The 13,757-nt window shown below is 45.1% G+C and overlaps 1 protein-coding gene across 5 annotated transcripts in view; it reads right to left on the reverse strand.

Moving 5' to 3' along the window:
• Nucleotides 1–13,757, reverse strand: part of Epn2 (epsin 2) — a 110,758-nt gene that overhangs the window by 51,795 nt on the left and 45,206 nt on the right. For 2 of the 5 annotated variants that reach the window (XM_023708221.1, XM_023708218.1), the window contains exons 2-4: nt 10,421–10,519; nt 8,439–9,192; nt 6,199–6,369 (exon numbers count right to left, since the gene is read on the reverse strand). The exons of 1 other annotated variant lie outside the window; for it this stretch is intronic. In XM_023708221.1, coding sequence (XP_023563989.1) covers nt 6,199–6,369; nt 8,439–9,033 — 766 coding nt within the window. In that variant the 5' untranslated portion in view covers nt 9,034–9,192; nt 10,421–10,519. The remainder of the gene's footprint in view (nt 1–6,198; nt 6,370–8,438; nt 9,193–10,420; nt 10,520–13,757) is intronic. 2 more of the 5 variants (XM_004647931.2, XM_023708220.1) reach the window with 2 other exon arrangements.

Consider the following 13,757-nt stretch of genomic DNA (forward strand, 5'->3'; position numbering starts at 1 on the left):
GGGCTGAGCTGACCACACACACACACACACACACACACACACACACACTAAAAAAATGTAATAAATAAATAAAAGAAATATTAAAAAAAAGAAAAATATTTTTTAAAAAAAGACCTAAGCCTTTGTTGCAAGAATGAGCATCTTGTGTATCTGACACTTGGATGGACGTGCCAGTAAAACTGCCACCTCCAACAGTGTGCACATATTACAGATTGGCATCCGTTGTGATTTCGTTTTCCACTTAAAGAGAGAAAGTTTCTCAACTGCTGTAACACCCTGCTCCAGCCCTGGACTTACTGCCACAAAGTCACAGGGTTCCCAGGATGTGTAGAGAACATCTGTTCCAGCAAAACACAGTGCCCTGCGTCAAATGACTTTCATCTTCCAACAAATACCTAGCCCACAACCAAAGTTCATAGACGCTCCTAAAGGCCAGGTATCTTCCCCAGTGGCTGGCTGCCCCTAGCATTTCCTGACAAGAGGAAGTAATGGCTGGGTCCCATTCCCCCCTCCACTCTCTGTCCTGTACCTTAGAGCTTCCCTACATATCTCTCCCCTTCCATGTTCTCACGGAATGCAGACCAGCTCCACCTCAGGAGCACTTCTGAGGGACACAGACTTGGGTTCCTCGTTTTCTTAAACTAGTATATTTCACCTACAGCCTCAAGTTTTCAAAAATAAGCCTGAATGTGACTTCCTTTCTCAGACATCTACCTTTTAAGTGTTCTCTTCTCTGTGTGAACAAGCCCTAGCTCTTTTCCCAGAGTCTGGCCAGCAGTCAGTGGCCACGGCCACCCTAGTTTATTCCTGAGGTTCCTCTGCCATAGAGAATCAGCTGGCCTGAAAGCCCATTGCCCCTGGGGACTTCCCAAACACAATATAACATGATGACAAGAAGTTTTTCAGATTCTCCAGTGTTCTATTCAGTTTAAAATGGCTACTTACTGTGGAGGAAATTCAACAGCCACAAATGGACCGGGAATTCTCTTTGGATTCCCGCCAGGTGGGCCATTAGGGAGTGGGGGGGGTGCCCACTCGCTCCATGGTCAGGCTCAACTGAAAGGGCAGCTACAGAAAAGTGCCTATCACCACCACGACAGAGATTTTAGGCAGCTGCTGTCAAGCCCTACCTTACCTGTGCCACAGTAAGCACTTGAATCTCTGTACTTAACATCTATAGCCTATACCTGTCCAAAATCCAAAGAGAAATTGTCTTCTTGATGTTGGTGGCTGGGATGGTCAAAGCCAAGTTTGGGCCTCCCCCCCAAAAAAAAAAATTTTTTTGGACCCATCTCTACCAACTGTGTGTGGCTCTGGCCCTGTTTTATTTTCTCATCCCTATTTCCTTTTTGGCCCAGTTTATTCTGGTATCTACTTAATCCTCTGGCACTGCATGTGCTTTGCAAGCTAACTCAAATCCTTTCTAGAGTAAAGCAGGGCAAATACATTAAACAGCCATAATCTCCTGTAATCACTTAGTAAGCCAATGCCTGTGGTTTGTGAGGAGAGCAGCCACTGCATGAAGCTGGAGGTGAAGGCCTCACTAACATTCCTCTGGGAAAAGACCTGAACTGCATCACAGCTGGCTGCCCTGTACCAGACATAGTGCCAAAGGCAGGTATGGCTGTCAGGCCATTTGGAGAAGATGAGGATTGGGTGGCAGCACTCATATGGGGGAAAGTCCAAGCAATATTAAACCTTGGTTCTTTAACAACCTCAAAGTTGTTCTGTTTCACTAAAGCAAATCAAAAGGTGACAAGGACTTCTATCCTGATTTCCTTCCTTGCTTTTTCTTTTTTACTTTTTTTTTTTAGGAACAGGGATAGCGGCAATTAAATTCCCACCAAAAAGTCCAAGGCACCAAGCAACACAGCTGGTTCTTGGTACATTAGGACAAGCAAAGACTGTAGAGTTAAGTAGGCCCTGCTGCCTCCCCCTGGCTCCCAACAGAGACCAAGCCAGGGCTGGAGGAGGAGGACATGTGGCCCCAACCACCCACACAGGACAGTAGCAATTTTTTTTCCCCCTCAAACCTCAACCTTGCCGGGGAGATGGCTCAGTGGAACAAGTGCTTCCCTGGCAAGTGCAAGGGCCTGAATTCAATCCCCAGTTCCACCAAAAAAAAAAAAAAAATTCAAAAAAAAAAAAAAAAAAAAAAAAAACCTCAACCTTGAATCTTAGGATCTTCACAAACCCTCTGTCACCATTGACATACAAGGTTCCCCCAACTCTCAAGAACTTTTGTGATTTCTTTACAGCCTACTAAGTGCTGTGGCCAGTCCAGTAAAAGCAAAGAGGGTGACAAGATCCCTGCTGAACATAGGCAGTTTATACCTCGGCCCCAATCAAGGCAGGCTGCCCCTTTTGTGATCTTAGATTCTGGAAATCTAAGATCTGAACCCTCTAACCTGAGAGGCCTTCTCCAGGCTACACAGCTTTGGCAAACACATTAACAGTCTGAAGTGCCAGCTGGTGTGCAAGAAACATATAACTCTGGTAAGCTGAGGGTGGGGAAACAGCCAACATGCCCTGAGCCTTCAAGTAAAGATGAGTACAGAGAGGTCAGAGTTAAGTTAAAAGCACCATCTATTTACCAATACCTCCCTGTTCAGCCCAGAATTTTCACCCATACTTCAGACGTCTCACTATCCCCACTTGCATGTTGAATAGACATTTCAACATGTCACCTTCACCAAACCTTCTGCATCCAGTCTCACGCCCAGCAATCTGCTCACACACCTCCAATGAGTCACTCCAAAGGCAAGGCTACTTCCCAGACTCCTACAACACACCAGGATCCAGGACCCACAGCCTCCCATCTGGACCAGGGCAGTGACCTGTTCCTGCCCTACCCACATACAGCCAGAGGGATCCTCCTAAACCTTGTTATCCTTAATTCAGGTAGTCTGTCCTGTGTTCAAACTAGCTTTCTCCAGATCACCATCTGGGTGAGTAAAACCCAATGGATCTTTTGATGTAGACCAAGAAGGCCACATGCCAGTTCATGGGGCAGAGCATATGGTCTGTGACAAGATAAATACAGTGAGACTCTTTTTATAACCATTTGACATTGCTACAACATCTAAACACTGACACACAAATACCAGGCTAGGTCAGACTAGGAACTTAAGGAATGTTCCCTGCCAGAAGTAGTTTGACAGACTCCACTCTATGCTCCCTGCAGGCCAGACTTTGACAAGTTCTACCCTGACCCTACCAGCCACTCTCCTTCACTGGCTCCAGCCTCCCTGGACACCTTGTTCTACAAACCCGAGCACATTCCCACTTCAACCTCTACAATGCCACACCTCTCCCAGGTACACCCTGACCCATCCTCTAATCCTCATTTATTCCACAGTGCAAACCATCCTCACTATTCCCCACACCACTCACAGGGTTGTCATGGTCTTTCTATTACCCAGAGCACTCATCACATAACATGCCTATATTTATCTACAATATATTTTCCTTTCAATTATTATGCAAGCAAGTGCCCAGCACAGAGGCTAAGATGAGAGTGGGTTCAGGGCATCTGAAGAAGAGCAAGGTGGCCAAGAACTCAGTAAACAATGTGACAAAAGGAATGTAGGAGCCCAGAGTACAAGTGTGGAGAGAAGGCAGAATCTAAAGCCCTACACTGACACTGAGGGCAGACATCAACAGACCTGAGATCTGTGTCACTTCTGTGGGGGCATAAGGACCCTGACATACAGGGTGGGTGTGGGGGGACCTGAAGGAGACCAAGGTCAACCAGAGAAGGGTTTATCTGCCTTGACAAAAACTCAGGGATGACCCAGCAGGCAAACTGCATCTAAAGGCATATTCTAAGGTCCAGAAACAGAGCACAGGATAAAGGTGAGGCTGATGCAGGTGTAGGCTGAGATGAAAGATCAAAAGACTAGCACCAGACTGATGTGACAGAATCAGTTGAGGACAGAAAATGAGAGGTATCCATGATCAGGATGGTGAAGGAAAGGAAGGAGGAAATGATATCTGGCTCACAATAGAAAGCTGTCCCCAAACACCATCATGATACTACCCATCAGGATAACAGTCAAGGGGCTGGTGAGATGGCTCAGTGGTCTAAAGCACCTACTTAGAACAAGCTTTGCAAAGCACAGGGACCACGGTTCAATCCCCCAGCACCACATGCCAGCCAGGGCCACCCCCTGGTGGGCTGAGCAGGCCACACACACACACACACACACACACACACACACACACAAAAAAATTAAAAAAAAAAAAAAAGGATAACAGTCAAAAATATGAGACATCATCCCACCATGGCTGCTCTCATGCAAGGGGTTTTCTCAGCAACTGGCTACTTCTGCTCCTGCAGGGTCTGGATCCTAAACACCTTACTCAGAAACATCTCTTTTGAGTCACAGACTCTATTTGAGGAGTTCCTTTTCTGAATGGCTGGTATTACTCTATCTTCGCCAAGGCAATATGCTCCAAATCCACTCAACTAACAATCAACACAAAAAAGAACAGAAAAGTACCCCCATGACATCATAGGGTGAAGAATACAAAAAGGAATGCTTGTGCCAATTAGTTAAGGATGAACTACAATTCCAGGTAACACTTATTTGCTCAAAATTCACCTGGGATATAAAAAATATATATTAAATAAAAAGATATTCATTTTTATCTTTGATTCATATCAGAGACGAAAAAGAGACTATACAACTTGAGTGACTTGCCTGATTTAGGGGTAGCCATACAAGCAGCGAAAAACCACACAGGCAAAGGTGCAGAGGGAAGACCAGAGAGGGCCCAGGACAAAATAGCCAGGTCTGTTTCTAATAGGTAAATGTTGCCAGGCACAGTAGCTCACATACTTGTAATCTTAGCACTCAGGAGGCTAAGGTAGGAGGAGCACTACAAATTCAAGGCTAACTGTGGCTATATAGTAGGATTAAGGACAGCCTGCATTGAGACCTTGTCTCAAAAACAAAACAGCAACAAAAAAAGCACATGTATGTCCCATGAAAGCCAGCAAAACTACAGACAGATAAGCCCAAAACTACCAAGGTTCAACAGACTTTACCAGTTACCATAGGGGCAGAACATACAAAAAAAGGAGAAATTTTATGAAGTTCTGTGGGAACCTGAGTATATGGCAGGAGAGAGGGGATTTAATCCATCTACCCATTTATATAAGCTTTGACCTTGACATTCTTTTCAGTACAAAGCTGGTCATCCTTATATTTTCTAAGGTCAATATAGAAAGAACCAAAATCTGGTATAAACTGTTAGGGCAAGACAGGGAGATGAAGGAAGATATCTCAGAGCTAAGTATAGTGATCACACAAATACCAAGTCAAACAAACTGAAATATTAATGAGGCATGAGTGAACAGAAACTGTCTCCAGGGCTGATTAAGAGGCTGGCTACCTCATGGGGAAACCACACAAGAGCTTGCTGTTGGAGCTCCTTTTGCTCAGAATGGAAAGACAGCTCTCTTCATAAGCACAGACCTCCACCTCCAACCAACCAAAGATTAGAATGAGAGTATAGGCAACAGTGAAAATCTGTTTCCAGTTTAACCTGAAACAGTATAGGCTCTGAACAGTATACATTAATTAGTTAAAAGACAAGTCCCATTTTTAGTCACTCATTGAATTCAGCATCTTCAAATACCATAACCTACAATTGACAGTACAGCTAACTCTCTATTTACAGTGGTAACAGGGATTTCAGGGATGACAGCAGTTGACTGGGAAGCAAAAACAATCCTACTGAATAATCAGCAAGGTATCAATTACTTCATAAAGGAAGATGGCTTCCAGTGAACATCAATTGAGGATCTAGTGGGTGCTCAGCGTTGTGAGGTTGAAATCAGATATTTCTACTTGAACAAATCAATTGGTCTGATCTATCATCACTGGCAGTCTAGCAGGCAGCAAAGTCCTTTCCAGTTTGTCAGGACATGAGACATGGGAGAAAGAGGCCATCACCCCATGCCTACGCAAAGAGCACTCCCTCTACTAAACAAGTGGTATTCAATCATATGAAAGGGAGCATGGCTAGGCCAAGATCTCCTGGGGAGACAGTTAGAAGAGGGTCCCATGCAGCTAGAGGTTAGACTGCCAGACCCAGCAGGAGAAAGGGAGAGAGTTGGCTGTACTGGCACAAGCACCCCCCAGCAAGCTGCTCAGCATTTGTAGGAAGGAGAAAAGCAAACCGCCTTCCCACCTCGGGCTGCGCGGTCACAAGTGAGGCAAGGCTGGGCCCAGTCGCCATTTGGGCGGGAAGCCAGCCCCAGGTGCGGCAGGAAGGGGTGGCGCTGGCTCAGTGGCTGTAGCTCCTCGCTCTGACCCAGTGGGGCCCCTGTGCGGTGCTGAGGGCACAGCGAGGCCTCAGGCGCTGTTGGGCAGGGACACACACACATACACACAGAGAGAGACAGACCATTAGAGGATGCTGCACAGCAGCCCTGCAGGGGGCATGGGCTGAGGCAACCCAGAGCCCTGTATCACCCCTGCTGTGCCCTGTGCTTGGAAACTAGTCCTGAAAAGCCTGCTAACCACAATCTGACACTGATTATGTAACTCAGACCTACAGTCTAAGAGAACTAGAAAACTTCAGCACTGGGACATCATTTAGTCCAGTGGAAGCCCAGCAAGGCCCAAGGCTCTGGCTCAAAATAAGGAAGAAAGGCCAGTTCAAACAATTAGGCTCCTATACCCTCAGTCTCGTTCCTCCATGTGAAATGTTCCACAGACTATTCATAAACATGACACTGTTTCAGCTCCTTGCTTTGTATCCTCTGGCTTCCAGAGAACAACAACTGTAAGAGGCACTCCCCTGATCATACAACACAGCCACAGCAATGTAGAACAGGGAAAGGTACGGTGATGGTACTAAGGCAATTCAAAGAAAGCCTTTTCTGGAGGTATGGCAAAAGGGTCCTTGAGGGAAACAAAGGGCAATGGGTGTGGGGGATCAAACTAACGGAGACCCGTGAAAATTAAGGTTGAACCATTTTCAACTATGTTTAATTTAAGCAAAGCAGTTCAAACTAAAAGAGGAAATAACTTAAAATGATATAATGACACAAGAAAATGCTAACCTGTACCACACTTACTAATTTAGAATTTCTAGAGAGAGGAAGTCTGACTTTGACATGCAAATCTTCCATGTGCCACATTTCTCAAACTGCTGGTGGCAGCTGATCTCAAGTCTGACTGAGGGGTGCAGGATATAGTTCAGTGGCATAAGCGCCTACCTGGCAAGCACAAGGTCCTGAGTTCAATCCCTGGTACAAAAAAAAGTCTAATTAAACTGTCAAAAGCAAGAAATGTTAGGAAGTGGTCTAGTGACAAAATCATTAACAAAGCAAGGATTGACAGGGATTTGTCAAATTACTTTAAAAAAAAAAAAAAAAGTTTTGTGTTGTGTTGATATAGTGTTACTAATTTCCAAAAACACAGAATGGAAATCTGCACTTCTGTTTCTGCAGCCAAAAGATACAATTTCTGTGTCATTCCTGCCCGCACCGCCTCCAGGCCAACAGTATAGGGTCCATACTGGCCACAGAGCACAGTGAAGGCTCAAGGACACTGTGCCTGGAATCTTTCAGAAAATAACTAGGATGCCAGTATGGTTCAGTGACCAGTATCCATCACTTCCTGAACACCTCTTATACTCCCACAGATTTTTTTCTGAATGAAGGGCAAAGGCCTATTTATCCAACATGCAAACCCCAAAACACAGGCCAGCTCTGTCTAGTGCAATTACAGCCATGCAACCAAATCACAGAAATTGGCATTCACACTAAACACCTATAAAGGTTTTCTTGCATTTTTCCCTCTTTGAGACAGAGAAAACCAATCTCCACTTGTGTGATGCTGAAAGAGAATAATACACTGAGCCATTCAAGAGACCTGTAGCTCAGTCAGTAGAAAAACACTTAATACAAGATTAAAGAAATAAGATTCTGGGGGGCAGGGAGATGGCTCAGTGGAATAAGTGCTTCCTTCCCTGGCAAGCACAAGGGCCTGAGTTCAATCCCTGGTTCCGCCAAAAAAAAGATTATTCAGATCAGCTCCCCACTGTTTGAACAGGATAATTCTTCTGTTGGCAGACTTTCTCAGGAGGAAAATTCTAAGACCTACCTTTGTGTTCATCTTTTTCTGAGAGCACAGGAAGCCACAGAGGCCGCTCTACACAGATGCACCAAGGGAGACCTGCACAGCACCCAAGGGACTCAAAGACCATTCATTAGTGCTCGTATCTCAATCCAGACTATGAGCATTGTTGTTTGGGTTGCCAGAAGCTAAGAATTTAGAACACAGTCAGGCCCTGAGATGGCCACTATTTCCTCAGCATCAGGACATACATAATACCATACTACCTACCTCCCCCTCCCCTGCTGCCACATCTGTACAAGGTGTCCAATCAGATAAGAGGTAGGGAGCACTTTAATTACTCACAGCCATGATAGGAGGCTGGAGATCCCCCAGCCTTGCCATACTCCTGCTCCGAATAGCTGGTGGACAAGTTGGGCTGACTGGAGCCACGGCCAAAGGTGATTTGGTTGCTGCCCATGCCAGTGGCCACCTGGGCCATGCGCTCTTTGGTTTTGAGAGCCTGGGCCCGCTCAGCCTTCAGTCTTTCCTCGTCCTTAAGGAGAGCCACCAGCTGCTTTGACTTCTCACGCACATTGATGCCCTGGTCCTTGCCATCACGGTCAATGTACTGAAAATCCTTTAGAGTCTGGATGGCGAAGATGTTCTCACGGCACTGCTGGGCCACACGCTCAGAGCCTGTCTTGATAAGGTAGTCCAGTAGGGTTAGTGCCTTGTACACATGCCGCCAGTTCTTGCCATGGTCATTGAGCCGCTTCCATACCATGCTCATGATCTCTGAGAAGGCCACCACATTGTAAGTCAGGTCGGCAATCTCAGTCATCAGAGAGCTGGACGGGCCCCACGGGTCATTGGAGGTGGCTTCCCGGACTTTAATTTCAGCCTCTGAGTAATTGTTCACAATGTTTTTCATTTGCCGTCTGATAGATGAAGTCGTCATTTTTATTTTCTGTTACAAATTTAAAGCCCTTCAAAGACAGAGAATTTCCTATCCTTAGTAAGTCCACACCCTATGAAGGTCCAGTTTCCGTAATCACACTGGAGTAGCCTTGAAGTCATTTCCTCTTTGGAGCCTCAGATCCAAGAAACTAGCCATGACCTAAAGAGAAAACACACTTTACTGTGACATGAGTAGCCGAGGAGGGTAAAAGAGCCTGGCCAAGATACTTCTGTACATGGCAGGTCCTGGGTGATACTTTGAGGGTGATACTTTGAGTGTGAGTGGACACACTGTCCATCCTGGGGTGAAAAAGCCCATCTTGCTTTTAAAGCTAAGACAAAATCAGTAACATCAATGGTAGGTGTGGTTGAACATGCCTATAATCCCATCACTCAAGAGGCTCAGGCAGGAGGACTGCTGCAAGTTCCAGGCCAACCTGACCTGCATGGTGAGTTAAAGGCCAGCCTGAACTGCACAGCAAGACCCTGTCTCCAAAATAAATAAATTAATTCAATAAAAACAATTAATAATGAACAATAACATTTAAACTTGCTTAAAAAAATAAAAAAATAATAAACTTGCTTAAGCCTAAAAAAAAAAAAAAAAAGCAAGACACATTTTCAAAGGGCTTCCATTGGATAATGGCTATTTTGTGAGTTATATTTTCACTGCCAGACACAATTACGACATTGAGAAGCTGAATCAGATAGATTGTGTGCGTGTGTGTGTGTGCACGCGCACACGCTCAAGCACTGGAAATTAAACCGAGGGCCTACATGCAGCCAAATGCAAGGGTTTCAAACTGCCATGAAGAAAAAAAATAAAAATTAAAAAACTTTTTAAAATGTCATGAAGAGCAAGAACGTCTCTCATTTCAGGGTTCTTTCAACTTCAAAATGCCTATCTAGGTCCCTAAAATGTCTAAACATCTCATGTTGGTTCACCAGGCTTCTAACTACTCAGGGAATTCTCCACAAATACCACTTCCCTCCTGACCTTCACTGCTCAAGAATTCATGAACTTTACCAATTTCTACAGAGCAAGGCTAACAACTTCCCCTGAGCTTTCAAGAACTTCCAGCATCTAGGGTCAGTGAGATAGCTCAGTGGACTAAAGTGCCTGCTTAGGCAAGCACAGAGACCACAGTTTAATTCTTGGTATGTACCACACCAGCTCTGCCCCCAGGGTGGGCTAAACTAGCCACAAGAAAAAAAAAAAAAAAAAAAAAAAAGAGCTTCCAGCATCTGGCCCAGCTAAAACAGCCTGACAACTTTCCTGGTTCTGATCCAACTCCATCTCACAGATAGAAAACTAAAGGCTAGGACTATACATTCACACACTCCAAACACTTCCATCCCCTTTCTCCCTCCAAATGAGAAATACTTACAGAGCTAGAGTTAGATCCACATCTCTGACACACAGCTCTGGTCCTCAAGCTTGGTGACTGCCATCTGTCTTGTTCAAAATGAGTACCCAGCACCAAGCACTGTGTCAAATATGAAATAAACACCTCTGAATAAGTGATGTTCCAAAGTCCATAGCCCAGCAGGGGACAGAGGTTCTTCATTTATAAAATAAAGAAAATTGCCGGGCATGGTGGCATCTGTAATCTCAGCATTTGAGTGGCTGAGGCAGGAGGACTGCTATTTGAGGCCAGCTTCAGCTACATAATGAGTTCATAGTCTTCCTGAACTGCATAGTGAGACCCTGTCTCAAAAAAATAAATAAAACAAAGAAACTGAAGCCCAGAGGTCTCCAAAGTGGCCACATATACAACAGCATACTTGATGCAAGAAGAGAAAGTGAGTCTCCATCTACCATGATCACCTGCTTGACCATTTGGGGTCCTTCAGGTCAAGCTCTGTTTTACTTATTGCTCATGAAAAAAACTGCCAACAGATGAAGACATTCTGCTGTACTGGTAAAGAACCCGAGACCTTGAGTCATGACACTGGCTAATTATGGCTGCCTGGCTGGGACCTGTTTCCAGTACCCTCTCACCAACCCTCATCCTGACATATCTGCCTTGAGTAGCCCAGGACCTACCACCTCCTCTATCCCCCTGCAGTGGCCCTTACTCTGCCCTGAGCTGCCATGCTGTTTCTGCCAGAGAAACAATGGACAGCTCCAGCTTCCTCATCCAAAGCTCTGGTGAAAATAGGCATATCAAAAATAAACAAATCTGGGGGCTGGTGAGATGGCTCAGTGGTCTAAAGCACCTACTTAGAACAAGCTTAGCAAAGCAGAGGGACCGCGGTTCAATCCCCCAGCACCACATGCCAGCCAGCCTCGCCCCCTGGTGGGCTGAGCTGGCCACACACACACACACACACACACACACACACACACATAAATTTAAAAAATAAATAAACAAATCAGCAAAATCAAGGAATACAAACATCAGGAGTCACATACAGTCACACAAATAAGGGGACAGTTCATAAAATACCACCTTCTCTCCATCATAAGATATGCAAAGTTTTGTCTTCATTTAAGGCCAAAAGAACTGCCTTCACCTGAAGGCAGGCATATTTCACCTTTCCACCTATCTGTCCAGCTCTCATGAATCCTCCAAAACCTGTTAGAGGGCTAGAGATAAAACTTTTTCATGCTAACCTGTGCACTTCACTTAAGGTTTTTCACTTAGAGTGCTACATTTACTACGGACATAAACGGAATGGACCTCACAAATGAAAAAAGAACAGATTTTCCGTACTTCCAAGCTTAAATTCCAGATGTGCAAAAATCAATAGTAATGCCCAGAGGTCCTGTAAGTGGGGCAGGGACCCCAGTACTTCCACATTTGTTATTCTAGAAAATGCACAGCAGGTATACCTGCCCTACTCTTCAAAAAAGTAAGAATTAGGCACCTCCCTCCAAGCTTCAATTAAGCAGAAGAGTAAATGTGGTGCTGGTTAAAATGGTCTCCAATGAATGAGGATACCCTAGAAACTAAACAAAAAGAATGCTTTGCCCAGGAGAGGTACAATAACATGAGTTCTGCTGCCCTCCTCTAGTTCAGCCACCTGGGCAGCGGGGATGGGATGCGGGCTGTTGGCAGATGTCCAGCTGGGCCCAGCATCCTCCACAAGGCTGAGAGGCCCAAGAGCTCCCACAGAGCCTTCTAGGCTTACGGTGCAAAAAAAAAAGCAGTGATTCCTATAAGAAAGGGCAGACCATACAGGCTGGGAAAGGAATGCCAAGCAATTCAGAAACTGGGGCAGTTGGAGAAGGCAGGTCATTCTGTAACAGGTACAATCAGCTGTGGTTTCTGAAATATTCAGGCTTCATAAAAAAAACAAAAGAGCTAATAAAATTTTTGCTGATCACAAAAAGAAAGCCTGTATGTAGTTTGTATATCTAGCTGCTAGAGTGTGTTGTGTGTGTGTGCGCACGCGTGTGTCTAGTACTAAGAACTGAACCCAGTGTAGCCCTCACACTGAACTGCACCCTTAGGACCCATCCCTACTTTTTGGAAATGGTCTTACAAAGTTACCCAGGCAGGACTCAAAATTAAAACACTTCCACTTTAGCCTTCCACAGTGTTTCACAGCGGCTATTTCCTTAAGGCTTAATAGACAGGTAGGTTTCAGAACCAACAGATGGTGAGGAAGATACCTGGGGGATAAGATATTTAGTAGTTTGAAAGGACACCAAAGCACCAAGTCTTCCAGACTGACTGGGCTGTGCACCTTACTGGAGCAAGATGTTAGAAACTAAAACTTTCTAGTTTGTTTGTTTGTTTGTTTTCCTCCAGTACTGGGGATTGAACTCAGGACCCTGCGCTTGCCAGGCAAGCACTTATTCTACTGAGCTATCTCCCCGCCAAAACATTCAACTGTGAGATTAATACTAGCAAAGCAGCAGGACCCTGAAGGTACCAGCAGGCAAAGCTTCAAAAACCTAAACCTCCACTGTTTTACCAAACTGGGCTATGCATACTCAGACCTCACTTTCTCATTTTAACACATTTACAACAGAGCCATTAATTCCTGTGTCTTGCTGCCAGGAGTCTTTAATTTGAACATGCTATGTTCCTACCATCTTAACCCATATGGCAGCAGGAGATAGTACCATTGAGCAGTACAAGCTCTCTGATACGATAGTCAGGCATGTTCCACTAGTGGTTTAAGTTGGTGGGAACTAAACTTCTCTCTCTCAACCACAGAACTGGGTTGTAAACACTGAACCACTTTCTCTACTAGCAAGCATCTACCATAACTCCTTTGCAAGAATGAGCCCCTAACACACACCCCGTCCATGCCCTGATATTTCCAGTACCTGATATCTGAATGGTTTGCATGTTCCACTTTCCAAACTTACCTTCTGAATACCCCCATTTTCTTCATTTCTAGTCTGCTAGGAATGAGCCAATATACATGCAAAAGTTGCTACAGCAGAATCACTTGCTGTATCCTGATCTCCACAGGTAAACCTCTGCCAAGTGTATTGAGCACACAAGTCAGGTCTTACAGATTTCAGGCAAGAGCCAGGCAAATAGATATATGCGTAGAATCGCATCACTCAAGAGGCTAAAGCAGAATGATCAGGGCTAAGGGGCAGCCTGGACTACAGAGTTCAAGGCCAGCCTAAAACTACACAGTGACACCTGTCGCAAACTGCAAATTGAAGAAGAAAGGAAAGAGGAAGGGAGGGAGGAAGGAGAAAAGAAAAGGAGAAAGGAAGGAAGGAAGGAAGGAAGGAAGGAAGGAAGGAAGGGAGGG

The sequence above is a fragment of the Octodon degus genome, unplaced genomic scaffold, assembly GCF_000260255.1.
Source record: "Octodon degus isolate 3935 unplaced genomic scaffold, OctDeg1.0 scaffold00342, whole genome shotgun sequence".
NCBI lineage: Eukaryota > Metazoa > Chordata > Mammalia > Rodentia > Octodontidae > Octodon > Octodon degus.